At 38.1% G+C, this 19253-nt stretch overlaps 1 protein-coding gene across 1 annotated transcript in view; it reads right to left on the bottom strand.

Moving 5' to 3' along the window:
* The window catches only part of fzr (fizzy-related), a 378342-nt gene that overhangs the window by 229932 nt on the left and 129157 nt on the right, over positions 1–19253 (bottom strand). The window contains exon 6 of the mRNA XM_067139092.2: positions 4586–4774. Within this exon, the coding sequence (XP_066995193.1) occupies positions 4586–4774 (189 nt within the window). The remainder of the gene's footprint in view (positions 1–4585; positions 4775–19253) is intronic.

The following is a 19253-nucleotide window of genomic DNA, read 5'->3' as shown; positions in this document are numbered from 1 at the left end:
TCTCGAACATTCTCGCTAAAAAAACTATCAAAATCATACGAACTAATCTTTCTAAACACAGCACCTTAAGTCAGTTAGAAATGGAAGAATGCTTACAATTACTAACTTTCGTCCTTCATAACAATTATTTTCGTTCAATAATAAGATATACAAACAAGAAGGTCTAGCCATGGGTGATCCCATTTTGGGAATACTCGCCGAAATTTATATGGACAACCTCGAAAATAGTAAAATAACAAGCAGCATTAATGGTTTGTGTCTTTGGCTACGCTATGTCGATGACACACTAGCAATAATAGACAAAAGCTGCAACAATAGTGAAGACATACTAACTTACTTAAACAGCCTTGATAATTGCATCAAGTTTACTAAAGAAGATGAGGATAATAATTTCATCAATTTTTTAGACATTACAATCACCAGAACCTTAAACAATTTCGATTTCCAGATTCACAGAAAACCTTCATTCACTCCCACAACCATAAAACAAAATTCTCTTCACCCACAATCGCACAAACAAGCCTCATTTTACAGTTTAGTGTACAGAGCGTTAAAAATTCCCATGTCAACCGTCAATTTAAAAAAAAAGAAATAAGTACCATAAAAGAAATAGCTATTTTCAATGGATACAATCCCTCAATCATACAGAAAATAATCAATAAAGTGAAATTGACATTGGCCACAAACCTCTCCCCAATAAAAATTAATAAGCCTAAATATGCATCATTCACCTACATTAACCCCATTATACATCAAATCGCTACCCCTTTAAAAAAACATGATATTAGGGTAGCCTATAAGACCCATAATTCTAATCAAAAGCTATTTTTCAACCACAATAAGATAAACTCGGACAACAATAAATTTTCGGGCTCTGGCATTTATAGACTGAAATGTGCTGAATGTAACAGTTCATATATCGGTCAAACTGGTAGAAGCTTTGCAATTAGATATGCAGAACATTTCAATCCCCAAAAGCACAATAAACACTCAGCCATGAGCATCCATATGAAAGACACCGGACATAGCTTTACCACAATCGAACAGGATCTCCAAATTTTAAAAAGACTAGATAAAGGCAGGCTCATGACCGAGTTCGAAAATTTATACATTTTTTTGGACCAAAAATATAATAAGAATAAAAATTTAAATGATCCAATAGACAACCGAAGCCCTCTTTACGAACAATTAATACTTTCGCTCAATAGTTTAAATCTGAAAGACAAAAGACTTGTTAACATCCTCAAAACAAGCTCTCCAAGCACCCCCACTAAGCCGCTCAACTCATCACGCCCCTATTCTCCCTCCAATACACACAACTCCTCCCCAAGCGCCAATCACATACCCACAGCCCCGCCTTCTCAAATCCACTCCCCTCCTCTAAGACGTCACACGTACAACACGATGAGCAGGACATTAGCGACAGCCAGTGCTCCACAAACCTCCTAACAATTAGGTAACAGCTCAACAGCTTTCAAGGTAAGTTTTAACTTTCACATCTTTCATTTCTCAATGATTTCCCCTTTTTTTCTCTTTTTCTGTCATTTTACTTAACTAATTAAGACAAATCCTCCATTTTCAGATTTTCCTCACATGTAGGACAGCTCAAACACCGATTGCACTGCACAACATGTTCGACCGTTGCCCATTCAACCAACAACTGACTTTCCCACACTTCAACAACAAAATATACGAAAACCTTTAGTCAACTAGGAAGAACCTAATGATGTTTTTAACTATCTTCATTTGAAGCCGGTGTTGTTTTAACTCTGTCTTAGCACAGCCTCATTTTATAATCAAAAAAAGTTGTTCACTTGCACTGTGCACTCCATTCAAATAGAGAGTGACCAACGGAGTTGACTACCTCATGAATCCTAGGGCGAATTATTTTGGTTGGAGCCAAATTACAAATAGACAAATTGGAATGTTTTACCTCATCAATTTTAACAATTATAAATAAGTGTACAGTAATTATAAATTGTGTTTTTATTTTGCCAACATTTGTATATACTACGTAGAACTACCATCGAACTCAATATCATATAGACCTTGATTACTTTCATTTTTATACTGTGCATATGATGGCCTCATTTTAATATTAAGAAACCACTAGCGTATTTTACTATATGTAACTAGTCTATTGTTATTTCGTTTAGGATAGGACTTTGTACGTGTTTTTTAATGTATTCTTTCTTACATATTATGTTCATAATTTCCAACCAGACGTCTGGTTTAATTTTGAGGTGCTTTGATATGACTGATGATGCCCCACATGGAGGGCGAAACATGTCTCCATTTTAACGATGTTTAACTAAAAATGTTAACATCCTGTAATGTACTGAATAGGTTGGAGTCCAATAAATTTCTCTTATATTATTATTGAGATTCTTTCAATACGGAAAATAAAATGATTTTCATTACTTGTAAACCTATTTCAATGTAAAATGTTAGCAATCTTTTGGACATGTCCCCTTAACTTGAACAATAAAATAGTCACAAGGGTGGTGCTGCTCTTTTCAGGCACACCTCCAATGAAGGTGAGCTGCATGCACCTTTTCAACCATATACCAGCCCTCCTGCCATTCTTAAATTAATGGCAGTACTGGGAATCGAACCCGGGCCCCCAAGAACGGCAGCTAACAACATTAACCATTATGCTACGGAGGCAGACAACTCCTCGGTGAAAGCCTGCATTTATGATACTATCTGTAACTTGCCTCGGGTAGATTTGTGCGCACCATATAAGTTGGCCATGCGGTTAGGGGTGCGCAGCTTTGAGCTTGCATACAGGAGATAGTGGGGTTCAAACCCCATTGTTGGCAGCCCTGAAGGCGGTTTTCCGTGGTTTCCCATTTTCACACCAGGCAAATGCTGGGGCTGTACCTCAATTAATGCCATGGCCAATTCCTTCCCACTCCTAGACCTTTCCCATCAAATCATTGCCATATGACCTGTGTAGGTGCTATGTAAAGCAAAATTTAAAAAAATTGTGCCCAGGGAGTGGCTAAGGCTAGGATTCCATGAGGATTTTGCTGTATTTTGGGAGCATTGGATCTCCATTATTTCTGTGTTATTCCACCGTGTGATACCGAGGAGGGTTTTTGGGAAGTGGCCAATTTGTGTTTTAGTCCAGGTCATTTTAGACTGCTGCAGATGAGATTTTGAAGTAGCGTGAATTTTTTTTCTTTTCATTTTTGAGTTGTCCTGAAGTTATAACATCAGTGATGATTGCTGTGTGTGTCATGTACTCTTTTCCAGGGACCAATAATGAATTAAGCGTTTGAAGTTAAAGTCCACTTAGTTTATTTTAATTTGTGGCATGTATTTATTTTCCAGTAACCAACGTTGATTAGGAAGTGGGTTGTGTAAATTGTTATTTGTTTACTTTGATATAATTTCCATCAAAATCGTGTGTGTGTGTGTGTGTGTGTGGAATTAGACTGAATGTGGCACGCTTACTAGTATTGTGTGGGGATGGAAAATATGGTAACATGTTATGCTCTTTAATTTGTGTAAAAATTTGTTTCATGTGATTTATTTGTGTTGGGTTCCGATCTATGGTATGATTTATTTTCTTTCTTGTTGCGAGCTGTATAATAGTAGGATGTGTTTTACCACTCAGAAATTTTATGTGTACAGTTAGACTAGGTATTTTCCCCCTAAGCACATTAGATAACGTATAATGTCAAGTGTGCAGGCAAGGGAAGTACTCATCTATAGTTGAATGAATTAACAAAACAAAACAGGTGCATGGTGCGAGCACGCAGGCCCAAATCCTTAAGGTGGTAAAGATTTTCAAGTGTTCGGTGTAAATGTTAAGTCCATGGGTCAGGCACGGTTGGTATTGTTCTTCGTAAATATTATCTCAAGATGAACTCTATAAATTTGGGACGACTTTTAAATTTGTATTTTGTCACACATTCGTTGATTGATGGTTTATTTCATTTATTTGCTTTATTATGAATAAAATTTTTCCACAAATCTGACATGTTTCTGCCAACATCATTTATAGCTATAGTTTATCTTGTCTTGTCCATAAAAGCTAACAAAATACAGGGTGTATTTTAAGATATATTTATTTTTTAGTGACGTTCGAAATGAGCATGCCTGGGATCCGCTGACTAGTTTGAGGCACATTACCTTGATGATAGAATAAGGGGACAGTGCAGACTCTTATTGAACAGTTCTCATATTTTGAAAAATTACACACCTCCATAACAAGCCTTTAGCAAGGAGAGACTATGACATTTTTCTGCCCATTATTATCTCTGTGCACTGACTCACAGAAGCTATACTCACAGCCAAACGATTACTTATGTTCTATCAGATGTACATTGTATAAACCCATGGTCTACTGATAGCATCATGTATCTTAAGATTCACTGAAAAGTGTTACTGTACAGTAGCCAGTCTGCATGCCTTTAAACTGAGCAATTAACAGTGCTATTAACTTGATTCAAGCAATATATTTCTCATCTCAGAGACTAACCCCAAATTGCAAAATCATGTATAACCTTACTTCTAAAATTCATTAGACAAGTATACACAAGAGAATGAGGATGCCTGGAAAACTCGAAACACATACCCGTTCATTCCATGCCACCGACGTGATTGAATTTTCATCAGATGAAAGATCACATAGTCTTGTCACTTGGCTAGTGCAAGCTGACCAAAGGTAAACGCAACTTCCAAGTCCAACACTTAAAACATTTTGAGATGACCAGTCAACTAAATTTAAATAGAAGTCATCTTGAAGTTCTGGAGCATCTAAGACCTAAAAGTAAAAAATTAAAATAAAAACATATTTATGAAAAATATAAACCTCTATAGATAATACAGGATTAAGTATACAGTACAAAATTGTAAATATATTATAAATATACAATTCAAAATTCAGTAACAGAATGCCACATTTCTATTTAATTCCTTGTCTTTCTCATTGCTTCTGTATTCATTTTTCACGAGATCTTCCCTTCTTGTTAGGTTATATAATACTTTTTTGTATTAGCTCCATCTGTATGAATAAATTACAGGTGAGGGAACATCGGGGTTCTACGTAAGATGGTAAAATATATATATATATAAAACATATACTTGTCCATATATTATGATGTGTATGTTCAGTCGTCATCCCTGAGGCGGTTGGATCCGCAACAGCTCCGCCATCAGCTGTCATAGATTGCCTAGGCATCACTGAAGAGGCGTACTAGGGAAATGAGGAGCGAGTTAGTTTCCCCGTTGCTTTCCTATATTAAGATAATGTACAGTTAATTATATAGTCACAAGTGACAGCACCTTTCATTTAAGAATGCAATGATGAAATTTTCAGCATTATAAGATAGTCATGATTTACCTCTGATGAAGTGAAATATCATGTACATAATATCTAGGCTTGCATTATTTTATAGTAATCATTAGAGCCTGGATTTGCATGTACTAATAGTATTTGCATGTACTATTAGTATGCATGCAATTATGCACTAAATGGTGGAAAATATGCACAAAAAATAAAGAAATATGTATTTAAAATAATGTAATATTATTAATACACCCATGTACAAGAATCGTTCACTGCATGTCTGGCTGGCTTCATGGTTGTGTGGTCAGTGTCTTGGCCTTTGGTCCTTGGGTTCGATTCCTATCCTATCTGTGACAAGGATTTTAACACTTAATTCCCATGGCTCAGGGACGAGTGTTTGTGTTGCTCCCAACATTACTGCAACTCATACACGCATTCAACACTATACTCCACTACATTAACATGCAGTTTCTTAAACACAGCAGACACTGCCAACACTTGTCAGAGGGTCTGCTTTCAAGGGCTGCACAAGGCTAGCAATATCCAGATGAAATTAATATGCACTGCATGTTTCCTGGAGACAAACTACATGTAATGTCAGTCAAAATAAATTTACAGGCTAAAATGATTTTTCTATGTCAATGACGTGATTGGGCAGCATTTACACACAAGTGCCAAAAGCTCGGAACAATCATCTGACCAAGATACCCTAATACCACTCAAGTACTGACTAACCTGGTGACAATCGTTCAGGATTTTCACACTGAACAGTTAATTCCCATGGCTCGGGGACTGAGTGTTTGTGCTACTCTGAACAGCAAGTCATATACGGTAACTTGAGAAAAATATACCATTTTAACCACCTAATCAATACATAACACTACAATCTGAAAAGATGTCCGCCTCCGTAGCGTAACGGTTAGTGTTATTAGCTGCCGTCCTTGGGGGCCCGGGTTCGATTTCCGGTACTGCCAGAAATTTAAGAAGGGCAGGAGGGCTGGTATGTGTTTGAAATGGTACATGCAGCTCACCTCCAATAGGGGTGTGCCCGAAAAGAGCTGCACCACCTCGAGATGAGGACACGAGTTTACTTATCTGAAAAGATTATTTATGAAATAATAGTGGACATGTTTTTCCTCTTGGAGCCATCATCAGCACATAAAGACTACAAACACACAATTGGAGTAGTAATACTATCTACTCACTGAACTATACAGACAGTTGGAAAAGGCCAACACAGGCATGCGACGTACATGGACTACTTTCACGAATAGACAACAATCTGCTTAACAAGATGATCTCACTGACTAAAAGCTAAACGACGAATGATAAGAAGATAAGAACATAGATGTGAGTCACTAATTCAACACTAATACAATTCATCAATGAACTCCAGTGTTTTGTTTTTATTTCTCTCAATTGTATTAATGTTAAAATAGTTCCTCACTTCTATGTTCTTATAATCTTATTTAAGTATTTTCAGTGTTTATGTGCTGATGATGGTTCCAGGAGCTAAAACATATGGCAAAAGAAGGTATAGAAATGATGGAGTTGAGTGAAATTGAATGGAAGGGGAAAGAAAAGCAGAGAATGAGGAAAGGATATACAGTACACTATACTGGAATGGTGACCGAGAGACAAAGGATGGAGTGGGCCTGATAATTTCCAAACAGCAGGAAGAGTATGTGGATATGGTAGAGTAGATAGGTCTTACAGCGACGATGGAATAGGCAAGGGTTAGGAGTGGGAAGAAAGTGGCTGTGGCCTTAAGTCAGGTACAGTCTGCTGTACTCCTCCTGCTGTTTGGAAATTATCAGGCTCACTCCATTCTTTGCCTCTCGGTCACCACTCCAGTATAGTGTATTTGGCTGGTGTAAAAATGGGAAACCACAGACAAGCATCTTCAGGGCTGCCGACAGTGGGATTCAAACCCACTATCTCCCGAATGTAAGCTCACAGCTGCACATCCCTAACGGCATGGCCAACTCGCTCGGTAGAATAAGGAACAGAGTGAAGGCCTTCATACAAGTGTATGCATCACAGACAGGGAACAAAAAGAGGAGGATATTGAGAAATTCCTGGAGAAACTAGAAAAGGAGATAACTGATGCAGAAGTGATTATAATGGGAGAAAAATTGCACAGGTGGGAAACAAAAGACAAGAAAAGGAAGAAGTAATAAGATCACACTGATACAGGAAAAGGAATGAAGGAGAGAAACTAGTCAAGTTTTGTGAGGGGAATGGGAAACACATGGTTTCAGAAGAAAAACAGCAGGAAAATTACAAGATATGGCTGGGGTAACAGAAGAATAAAATCAGTAATTGATTACTTTCTCTTAGAAAGGAAAAATTGCAGACAGTTGATGGATGTAACAGCTTTAACAGGAGAAGCATTCGATGGAGATTGTAGAGTTGTGATAGCAAAAATAAGAATGGGAAAAATGGAAAAAAAAAATTAAAGGAGATAAGAGATAGTAAAATAAAAATGTGGAAATTACAGAAAAATGTACAGGAAGAATTAACAACAAATTCCAGCTACTGAAGTAGGAAATGTGGAAGATGAATGGTCCAACTTCAAAAGGCCATTTGTAAGTAGGGCAGAGAGTGCCTGCAGTAGAACACTAATAAGAGTTAAGGAAAGCAGTGAAAAAAAAAGAAGAAAGTAAAAGGAAGTATCTTGATTATTAAAGACATTTGTAAAAGAAGATAAGTTGGGAAGAACTTATACAAAAGATGGAAACAGATGGAGCTGGTAGTAAAAGAATGCTGTACGGAATTATACTAAGTAATAGGAACGAAATAATTTATACAAAGCAGATGAAAGAGGAAGCTGAAGAGTTGATAACGCATCCAGAAAAAATAAAGAGAAGATGGGAGGAGTACGTTGATAAACTGCTAAATGTGAAGAATAGTGTAGTGGAGATGGAAGTAATACAGTGTGATGAATCAACAGCAGATGATAAAACAATGTTACGGGTGGAATTAGCAGTCTGTAAAATGAAAACGGGGAAGACACCAGGGATGGATGAAATTAGTGGGGAAATGATAAAGGGTGTACAGATTGTTAAAGTGCATAAGGAAACAGAAACGTGTGCCAGAAGACTGGGAAAGGGAATAATAATAATAATAATAATAATAATAATAATAATAATAATAATAATAATAATAATAATATCTTCAGGAGGATACTAGGACCCATAAGAGAGAAGGATGGCACCTACAGGGTCAGGCACAACAACGAGCTCTAAGAACATCAGGAAGGCATAGTCACATGTATGAGGAAAAAGCGACTGACTTTCCACGGGCACATGAGCTGCCTGAAACCCTGCAGGCTCACCAACAGAATCCTCACAGTAACAAGTAGGAGAAAGGCTTCCAAGACCAAGTAGATCACCTCAGTAAAATCAGACCCAGAGGAACTACAGAGCCCATTAGAGACCATAGAGAACCAATCTCAGTACCGACAGGCCATCCTACAGGGAGTCTTCCCACTGTCCCTCGCAAGCAAAAAGAGTACAGGGACTACAAGACCTAAGTGGTGTAACATGCTCCCCTACGTCATAATGTCTACCTTTTCAACTGCTCTACTTCTGCTCTTACCTCTGCGTGTGTTCCGTTCGCTCACTCAGCCCGCTGTGTGCTTCACAACTGCTCGCCCTCCGTCAACTCCCCTCTGCCGCTGCTGTCTACGTCACCTTGCGCTCTGGTACTTTCTGGACTCTACTTTTACGATATAAAAGGCTCGCTCTGGCCTCGAACAGGGAGTCGGACTTTTTGCAACGAACTGTGTGGAGGGAGGAGTCCATCATTCGCATATATGGCTGATCCGTATGCGATGTTTTACTTTGTCTGCAACTCAAGATCTGAACCTACGACCGCTGGCTGTGTGAGCGATATTACTCTTTGTGCTTTCTACTTCTCAATTCTGGAAAACTATTTGCTTTCTCTAATATGCCATTCCGGCTGAAAATGTAACACTACAAGACAACATTATAGACCTGTATGTTCATTCTCAAGTTCATATTTGAATTTTCCAAATTTTATTCTCCATCTAAAAATTGGTAACTAACTTGGTGAACAGACGCAAGAACTGACAGTCGTATCCGTGACATACTTGGAACTCTCTTCTATGCCTGGTTTATGGGAGTGACCTTATTACTTTTCTAAATTTATTCGCAGGCTGTACCTTTTCTTTCCCTTCGCCAGCCCTTGGACATAATTTTCTCCTTCTTTATTCTTCCTTTTATCCTATTCTGGGGGTTTTGCATATTGTACAGTGGCCTTTGTAAATTTTAGAATTCCTTTTTGATATAGTGTGGTGTACATTGATAGGGAACTTGACATTTGTTTCTAGTCAATCCTTTTTTTTTTGTATCAGATCCCCATGTATGCCGTGGCGTACCACCCTAGTATTCATAATTTTCTTTCTTCAATCTGCGGCCTAGTCTTATGGCGTTAAAAATCCCATTTTGATTGTATACAACTGAATATAGTCGCTTATTCAATCAATAATTGTAACCTTGTTCTTGTGATCATTTTTGGTGTTTCTATAATACATGTGGCATTATGAAAATTTAACTGATTGTATCTTCCTGATTACTGTCCCTCCCTAATTCAAAACTTCTTGTCAACTTGTACTTACCACGTATACTTCTGGAATGATCTCAGCGTAATGCTTCTTTGCAAACTCTGCTTATTCACTACGATTTCATTCTGAATACTTATTTTAATGGAGAGGTGGTTAAAAGCTGGCCACGCATTTTGTGAAGGTGTGCATCGTTTTCACTGAATACCTTACCTCGCTTCGCCCATGTCTGCTTGCGCTACCACACTGGTCAGACTAGTGTCTTAATTGACTGTCCACTTTTTTGTGCTACGCGTTTGTTTTTGATACTTGCTTATTTGGACTATTCTATTTATCTACGATAATTAATATTACTTTTATTCGTCACGTCCATCCTTTTACTACTACCTTCCACTACCTACCACACCACAAAATATTTAAAGTATTTGTGCATCAACGTTACAGTGGACAGATGGAAGGAAGCAGGCACACAGCCAGAAAATTAAAGCATCCTGGGCCAAGAAAAAGCACAGAAGACCTTAGCTAAAAGTTAAGACGAGCCCCGTGGTCCCTATTAGGCAAAAGAAAAAAATGTCTTTAATGCACCCACATGCTTATGTTTCAGCACAATTAACTTAATTCTGAATGTCTTTTTCAACATCAGAACTAAGTCGACAGGCCACACAAGAGAGAATTGCAGTACCAGGTGTTACCTTGTTTACTGTTGTTACGATAGAGGCCACAGCTGCGGAGATAGATAATGTAATTTCTAGCAGATGGACCCCAGAGCAAGTTACGGTGCAGTTTATAAGATGGAAAATGGTAGATTCCTGCCCCCGAAGAAGAATGAAATGGCCCAAAATGTTCAAATATCCACCAATGAGAAAATTCCGATTGTCACATCTCTTGTGCAAAGCTGAATGTATTTTCTGCTTATTTCACATTACAGGCCACAGTTAATAGTGGATTCTAGTCCATAGGAACTTCATTTCATCAGATGAATTTTTTACATTGCCTAGGAAGTGTAATCATAAGATGTTTATCTGTAATTAATAAGTGCGATATAATGAGTGTCGGTTTATAGCTATTATCACGTGACTTGTGTTGATGACTACCGTGAAGAATTATCTCCAAGGGGCGTAACATTAGTGACGCTCATCAATTATTAAATATTTGCCATGAAAAAAGTGAAGAACTGAGTGGTAGAATAAATGTGTAGACAGTCACAGTTTTAACTATGCCTGAATACAGACTCCGCACCAACGATATGTTATTGAAGAAGTCGTGAAGTGACATATTTTACAAGACCAGCAGATGAATACTCTAGACCACATAGAATTCCACCTTTTTACATAAGTACAGTAAGAGAATCTGTTTCGGTTTAATAACTGCGGGATTTTCATACAAGAAGGTTGTGTCAGAATGTGGTAGAAATTGTCACAAAGGAAACTTAACAAAGTGAGACAGATTTAATAGGCGACTTCTTGTCGCTTGCACAACAGAATCGTGAACCATTCTACAGTTTGCCATGTGAAACAGTAAATAATCACTTATGTGTACTTTGCCAGACTGTTAATGGTAGGCTACGTGCCAAGACATTTTACCGATTTTGCTACGAAATACAAGACGATTGGAATGAACAATTTAATCAGAGAGTTTGAATGTTGAAAAAACAGGGGCCGATGGCAAATTAACAGTTTATTTTGTTTGAATAGTGTATTACGAAGTAAGTCTGCAAGAATAACAGCCGGCGTGAATGAGCAGGCAAGTTAGACAGTTAAAAGGAATTCCCTACAGCTGGTAATAATCAAATCTGAGCCCAGTGAGAGAGTGACATGAACAGAAAGCAGGTAGAAGACCCGTAAACAATCAGGTGGTCCCTAGAGTGAGTTCACTTTCATTAGTAAAGAATTAGAACAGACATGGGCTAAGGCCAATGTAATAATATGTTATTAGTAAGATATGCAGTGCATAATTAATGCATAAGAGAATTAATGGCTGTTACTGTGATCAGTGTTTCATTCTACTTGAAGAGAATGTGTTCAAGTAATTTTTCCAATGGGATTATGGCAAGTACAGCTGCAATGATTATAGAGTAGATTTCCATGATACAGATATCTATGGCTGACTGTGGTGGACATCATTCTAGCAGCAACAATGTAAATCCCAGCATTTAATATGCTGCCTGCACACTTTTCTTCCTTTGAAAATAAATTATGTTAATTTAATTAAATCTAGGCCAGTTGGCTAGTTGTTACTTGCTTAAAAAAAAAAAAAAAAGTTTTTGTGACATAATGTGATTAAGATTTGCGCAAATAGGAATTTCCATGTTTATTTGATTCTCATTCTGATTTATCCAAAGCCAATTAATGGTAGAAGTGAATTAATGACTAGTACAATTAATGTTTAATCATACTGAATTCTTTTTTGTCACTTTTTATTTTATCTGGTTGATTGACTGAATGAGTGGCTCTGTTTCTAGAAAACAGAACTCAGAGAATTAGAGTAGGTGAAGCTTTATCTGTCCCTGTAAAAATTAAGAGGGGAATTCCTCAAGGCAGTATTATCGGACCTTTATGTTTTCTTATATATATCAATGATATGTGTAAAGAAGTGGAATCAGAGATAAGGCTGTTTGCAGATTATGTTATTCTGCACAGAGTAATAAATAAGTTACAAGATTGTGAGCAACTGCAAAATGACCTCGATAATGTTGTGAGATGGACAGTAGGCAATGGTATGATGATAAACGGGGATAAAAGTCAGGTTGTGAGTTTCACAAATAGGAAAAGTCCTCTCAGTTTTAATTACAGCATGGATGGGGTGAAAGTTCCGTTTGGGGATCATTGTAAATACCTAGGTATTAATATAAGGAAAGATCTTCATTGGGGTAATCATATAAATATGATTGTAAATAAAGTGTACAGATCTCTGCACAAGGTTATGAGAGTATTTAGGGGTTGTAGTAAGGATGTAAAGGAGAGAGCATATTTGTCTCTGGTGAAAACCCAACTAGATTATGGTTCCAGTGTATGGGACCCTTACCAGGATTACTTGATTCAGGAACTGGAAAAAATCCAAAGAAAAGCAGCTCGATTTGTTCTGGGCGATTTCCGACAAAAGAGTAGCGTTACAAAAATGTTGCAAAACTTGGGCTGGGAAGACTTGGGAGAAAGGAGACAAGCTGCTCGACTAAATGGTATGTTGATATAGATGTTGATTCCCATCGGGAATCTGAAATATTTGTCCCGAATGAGTAAATTTGTAATACCAATATAAATGGTCCGTTATTGGACATTATGATTTTTCCAGCTAACTCATTCCTGGTTGCCAGCATTTCGCCCTCGTGTGCTAGGTTGGGCTCATCAGTTGGTACCTAGCACACCTACCAAGACGCAGTCTAGTGCATACCGTGGAGGCCACTGCATTGGCCAATAATGGACCATTTACATTGGTATTATAAATTTACTCATTCGGGACAAATATTTCAGATTCCCGATGGGAATCCACATCTATATCATCTGATGGCCACGCAGGCATCAATTTTTGGTAAAGAGACAAAGTCTCTCATAGTGCATTGGCAGTGTCGGTGGCTCCAATTAGCCTACGCAGTGGCCTCTACGGTATGCACTCGCCCGCGTCTTGGTAGGTGTGCTAGGTACCAACTGATGAGCCCAACCTAGCACACGAGGGCGAAAGGCTGGCAACCACAAATGAGTTAGCTGGAAAATTTATAATGTCCAATAACGGACCATTTATATTGGTATTATAAATTTACTCATTCGGGACAAATATTTCAGATTCCCGATGAAAATCAACATCTATATCATCTGATGGCCACGCAGGCATCAATTTTTGGTAAAGAGACAAAGTCTCTCATAGTGCATTGGCACTGCCGGTGGCTTCAAGTAGCCTGCACAGTGGCATCCACGGTATGCACTAGCCAGCGTCTTGGTAGGTGTGGTGTGCTAGGTACCAACTGATGAGCCCAACCTAGCACACGAGGGCGAAACGCTTCCAACCAGGAATGAGTTAGCTGGAAAATTTATAATGTCCAATAATGAACCTTTTACACTTGTATTAAGTGGTATGTTCCGAGCTGTCAGTGGAGAGATGGTGTGGGAGGACATCAGTAGACGAATAAGTTTGGACGGTGTCTTTAAAAGTAGGAAAGATCACAATATGAAGATAAAGTTGGAATTCAAGAGGACAAATTGGGGCAAATATTTGTTTATAGGAAGGGGAGTTAGGGATTGGAATAACTTACCAAGGGGGATGTTCAATAAATTTCCAATTTCTTTGCAATGATTTAAGAAAAGGCTAGGAAAACAACAGATAGGGAATCTGCCACCTGGGCGACTGCCCTAAATGCAGATCAGTAGTGATTGATTGATCAATTGATTGATTGATTGATTGATTGATTGATTGAAGGCTCTGGAACATAGGGAGCAGCTAGTTGTTAATTTACAAAAAATACAAGATGAAACAATACCCCACACATTCTTTTTTTAAAGACCGAAGAACCTTAATTTTGGTAAAATGTGTGACAAAGAAATGAAAACAACAACATACTGGACCATTAAACATTTGCGTGACCTTTCAGGTACTGTACAAAGATATAGTAGAAGTCCGTTATTGCGAGAATTTGTAACGGCGAACAATGTACTCGCTACAGCGGATTGTGGTTATATCAGATTTTTCGAATTTCGGGAAAAAATTCCACACAAGATTAAAATCTGTATGAAATGACAATAAGTTTGTTCAAAACTTGCGTTTTCACGGAAGATACACACACTACGGCTTAATCGTTAGTTTAAAAAAAAATTCCAATACTACGTGAATACCTATGTTTAATTTCAACTATGACAATTATAGAGTTGGATTTCCCAGCTAATCAATACTTTTTTTATTTATAATGATGTATTTAATACATTTTAGAGTACTGATTTTGGCCTTTATTATTGGCCATCTTCAGCTGCTGAAGAACCTTAAGTTTGGTAAAATAACATACAATGTTAGACACTACTTATTTCTAAGTTTAAGACGACTTATTTATATGTTTAAATGATACAATATTGTGATAAACACGCCATGCTCTCAACAAACATGTAAGCGATTGGCTGGAAACAACAGGAGAATATTCCAATACATCTTATCACAAGTTTCCAACAGATCACAAGTTACGCAAGAAGGAATGCTCTCACCATATTGATGATGTTTGTTGTTTTAAGGGGCTTAACATCGAAGGTCATCGGCCCCACTCTCTCACCATATTACTCCAAAAACATTGGATATTAAACTCACACGACATCTGATGTCGATCAGTACCCAACTATAAGAAGATTTTAACTAATTTCATTCATTTCACCAAAATGTCATCTTTTAAACATGAAAAATATGTACTTGTTTTAACACAGAAATGTACAATTCATTAAGATTGTGTTAATAGAACATCAAGACCACACCAGTGACTCTTCAAAAACAAACTTTTAGATATAATTTTAGACTCTTACAGCTCCAATTTGACACAAGTTTTATCACAATATTGTATCATTTAAACTTAGAAAACGGGTGAGTTGGCCGTGCGGTTGGGGGCGCGCAGCTGTGAGCTTGCATCCGGGAGATAGCGGGTTCGAATCCCACTGTTGGCAACCCTGAAGATGGTTTTTCATGGTTTCCCATTTTCACACCAGGCAAATGCTGGGGCTGTACCTTAATTAAGGCCACGGCCGCTTCCTTCCCACTCCTAGCCCCTTCCTATCCCATCGTCGCCATAAGACCTGACTGTGTCAGCCACTAACAAAAAAAAATTTAAAAAATTTATAAGTCATTTTATTAAAATTAAGGTTTTTCAGCAGCTGAAGATGGCCAATAAGAAAGGCCAAAACCAGTACTGTAAAATGTATTAAATACATCAATATAAATACATTATTGATTAGGTGGGAAATACAGCTTTATAACTGTGGTCGTCAGAACTAACAATACAGGGCTAATGAAGCTAATAAACTATGTTCAATTTCATTCTGAAAAATTGTAGTATTTCTCCAGAGGCTTATGTGGCAAACGTTTCAGTTTTCTTATTCAAACAGCATCACCTAACCTATCATTAACCGTGTATGTATCATGAAAACAGTGCCAAGAGAAATAATAACTTTCTTGCTATAAATTTACACGGGAGCCTTTCCGAAATTTAAAAAGACACAGGAAAATATCAATGAATTTGAAATCTGTGATGCACTCTGCCATATCTTGAGGTATATCACATTCTCATTTAATTTCAGTATATAACATTAAAATTAAGCAATTGTTTACTTCAGCCTTTATTTCTAATGATTTAACAACCTCTATAGACACGTATTTAAGCATTTATTACGAATACGTGTTCTCTTTCATTTTGAATTTTCTTAACAGAACAGTAGTAGACTCCAGCATCGCCGTCGAACGTTGATGAGAGAGCTCGCTAGTGCACACAGAGAGAAAACGATACTGAAGATGATCGATCGCATTCTGTGGCAAAAGTTTGTTTTCTTATTCAAACAGTGTCGCCTACCTTAACTTAACCTTATATGTACGGCACCTTTATTTCCCAAGATTAAAAAAAAAATAGAACTGTGATTTATTGACAGAGAAATTTATTATTAATATATCATCAGGTGGTAGGCTACTGTCCGTGGTGTAGGGGTAGCGTGCCTGCCTCTTACCCAGAGACCCCAGGTTCGATTCCCGGTCAGGTCAGGGATTTTTACCTGGACCTGAGGGCTGGTTCAAGGTCCACTCAGCCTACGTGATTAGAACTGAGGAGCTATCTGATGGTGAGATAGCAGCCCCAGTCTAGAAAGCCAAGAATAACGGCCGAGAGGATTTGTCGTGCAGACCACACGACACCTCGTAATCTGCAGGCCTTCGGGCTGAGCAGTGGTCGCTTGGTAGGCCAAAGCCCTTCAAGGGATGTAGTGCCATGGGATTTTTGTTTTTTGTTTTTGGTAGGGTACTGTGTTCACAAATTGAATTTTCAGTTTTCATTCTCGCAAGTTGGTACCATACTTGGGTTGCATGTTTCACAGGCTTCAGAGGTTGGTTACACAGCCAGAAAAATGAAAATTGTTCGCTTTCTGATTTTTTTCCAATGGCAGACTATCAGTTCTCCATCCGCTCTGCAACATTCAGGTGTTCATGTGAATCTTGAATAAATCTACTCTTAAGTTAAATCAGTGCAATTATTGAGTAAAATGAGTAGTTACTTTATGTCAATGATTTTTTTTTTTAATTTGGCTTCATATCGCACCAACACGATGGCGACGATGGGATACACAATGGCCAGAAATGGTACATGACACAAGCCATGAAGCCACTTGCACAGTATGAGAAAAATAAGAAAGGCCGAAGAAGTAGAAATTCTCACATCTACTCGTGATCATGTAAAATACAAAACTAGCAATGAAAATACATGTGGTGAAGAGGATGGAAAAACCAAGACTGAAGATTCACAGGGTCAAAAGGAAACAGATTCTGATAATGATTGGCCAGATTGTTGGATACTTTCACAAAACAAAGCCTTCTGTAAGAGAACGGAGTGGATATGGCAATGATGGTATGTTGGAGTTTATTTTCGAAGCACTTATGTAGTGAGTACTGGCACCTTATCTTTCACAAAGAGAATGCACTGCTTATATGCATCACGAAAGCATATTTCAAGCACCAGTAGAGAAATCATAACCTTCTTACTATAAATTTACACGAGAATAGCCTTTCCAAAATTTAACCAGGCATGAGAAAATATTACAAAAACTTGTTCTCTTTCATTTTGAATTTTCTTCACAGAAGAACAGTCAATGGATATTACTAATCGACTCCAACATCGCCTTCAAAAGTCCTGTATAGCAGGGAAATGTTACTCATTCGGGACAAATAGTTCAGGTTCCCTATAGGAATCAGCATCTATATCATCTCATGGCCAGGCAGGCATCAATTTTTGAATATGAGACAAAGTCTCTCATAGTGCATTGGCACTGCTGGTGGCTCCAAGTAGCCTACACAGTGGCCTCCATGGTATGCACTAGCCATGCGTCTTGGTGGGTGTATTCACCAACTGATGAGCCCAACTTAGCACACGGGGGGCGAAATGCTGGCAAAACCAGGAATGAGTTAGCTGGAAAATTTATAATGTCCAATAACGGACCATTTATATTGTTATTATAAACATTGGATCAATTATGGATATCCTAGGCCTGATGCCATACTAGTTACTGGAGAGTGAGCATTCACTCCTAATGTCAATCATTCCCTCATGCAGCTTCATCGTATAGCTCACCAGTTTTATTCCGCGATAGTTGTTACATTCGTACTTGCTGCCCTTTTCTTTGTAGAGAGGGACAATCATACTCGATCTCCAGTCTTCGGGTACTTTGGCTGTTTCCACCATGCAGCTAAAAAAGTTGTTAAGTGCCAGTATCACTCTCCAAGGTTCTTACAGACTTAAGCTGATACACCATCAAGGTCAACAGCTTTTCCATTAGACATTCTTTGCTAAGCTTTCTTTATTTCTTCAGGATCAATCAGTGCATCAGGCCTACATTTTTACACAAATCAAGGTGTTTTTAAGTGCTCATGTTGGTATTTACAAGGTGGTCACAATAACCAAACCATGTCATGAGGATGCAACCAGTTTTATCCCTCTACCTGATCCCTTGATGGCCCTACACAATGCTGAATCTTTTGAACTTCAATTCCAAGATTTGGCAAGCTTGTAGAAATGCTTTTAACCGACCTCATTTTTCAGCGTCTCATACTCTGAAGATATATTATACCCAAATGAACACCACGAAGAAAAAGCCACTAATGAATGTACATGCTGTGCCATGGAAAAGGACCTGCCATGGATCGGAGGTGGAATAAGCACTGAATAAGATGAAAGGAGGGAAAGCACCAGGACTGGACAAGATCAGCACAGATGGTGAGAGGAGCAGGAGAGGTGGTATCAGAATTGTATCAGGTAATGCAAGCAGTGTGGAAGAAAAGAAAGACCCCTGAAGACTGGAAAAAGGGAAAGAATCATTTTCATCTATAAGAAGGGAAATACAAAAGGAGTGAAGAAATTAAGACGGGAATCGTTCTGATGTAGCAATGTCCAAACGTTTTTCTAAAGATCCTGGAGAACAGATTCAGGACAGAGTGGAAGGGGAGCAGAGGGAAGAACAACACGGCTTACGGCCTGAAAGATGAACAGTGGAGCTTATATTTCCTGTAAGGCAGCTTCAAGAACACCATTATGAATATGGAAATGATTTGTTGAAACCCTTTTTAGATATTGAGAAGTCATATGATAATGTGAGTAGAAGCAAGCTATGAGAAGAACTGGACACCAAAAGCATCATAGAGCAAACTGAAAAT

This window comes from Anabrus simplex, chromosome 2 (assembly GCF_040414725.1).
Source record: "Anabrus simplex isolate iqAnaSimp1 chromosome 2, ASM4041472v1, whole genome shotgun sequence".
In the NCBI taxonomy this organism is placed as follows: domain Eukaryota; kingdom Metazoa; phylum Arthropoda; class Insecta; order Orthoptera; family Tettigoniidae; genus Anabrus; species Anabrus simplex.
This window is presented reverse-complemented; position numbering and strand designations above follow the sequence as displayed.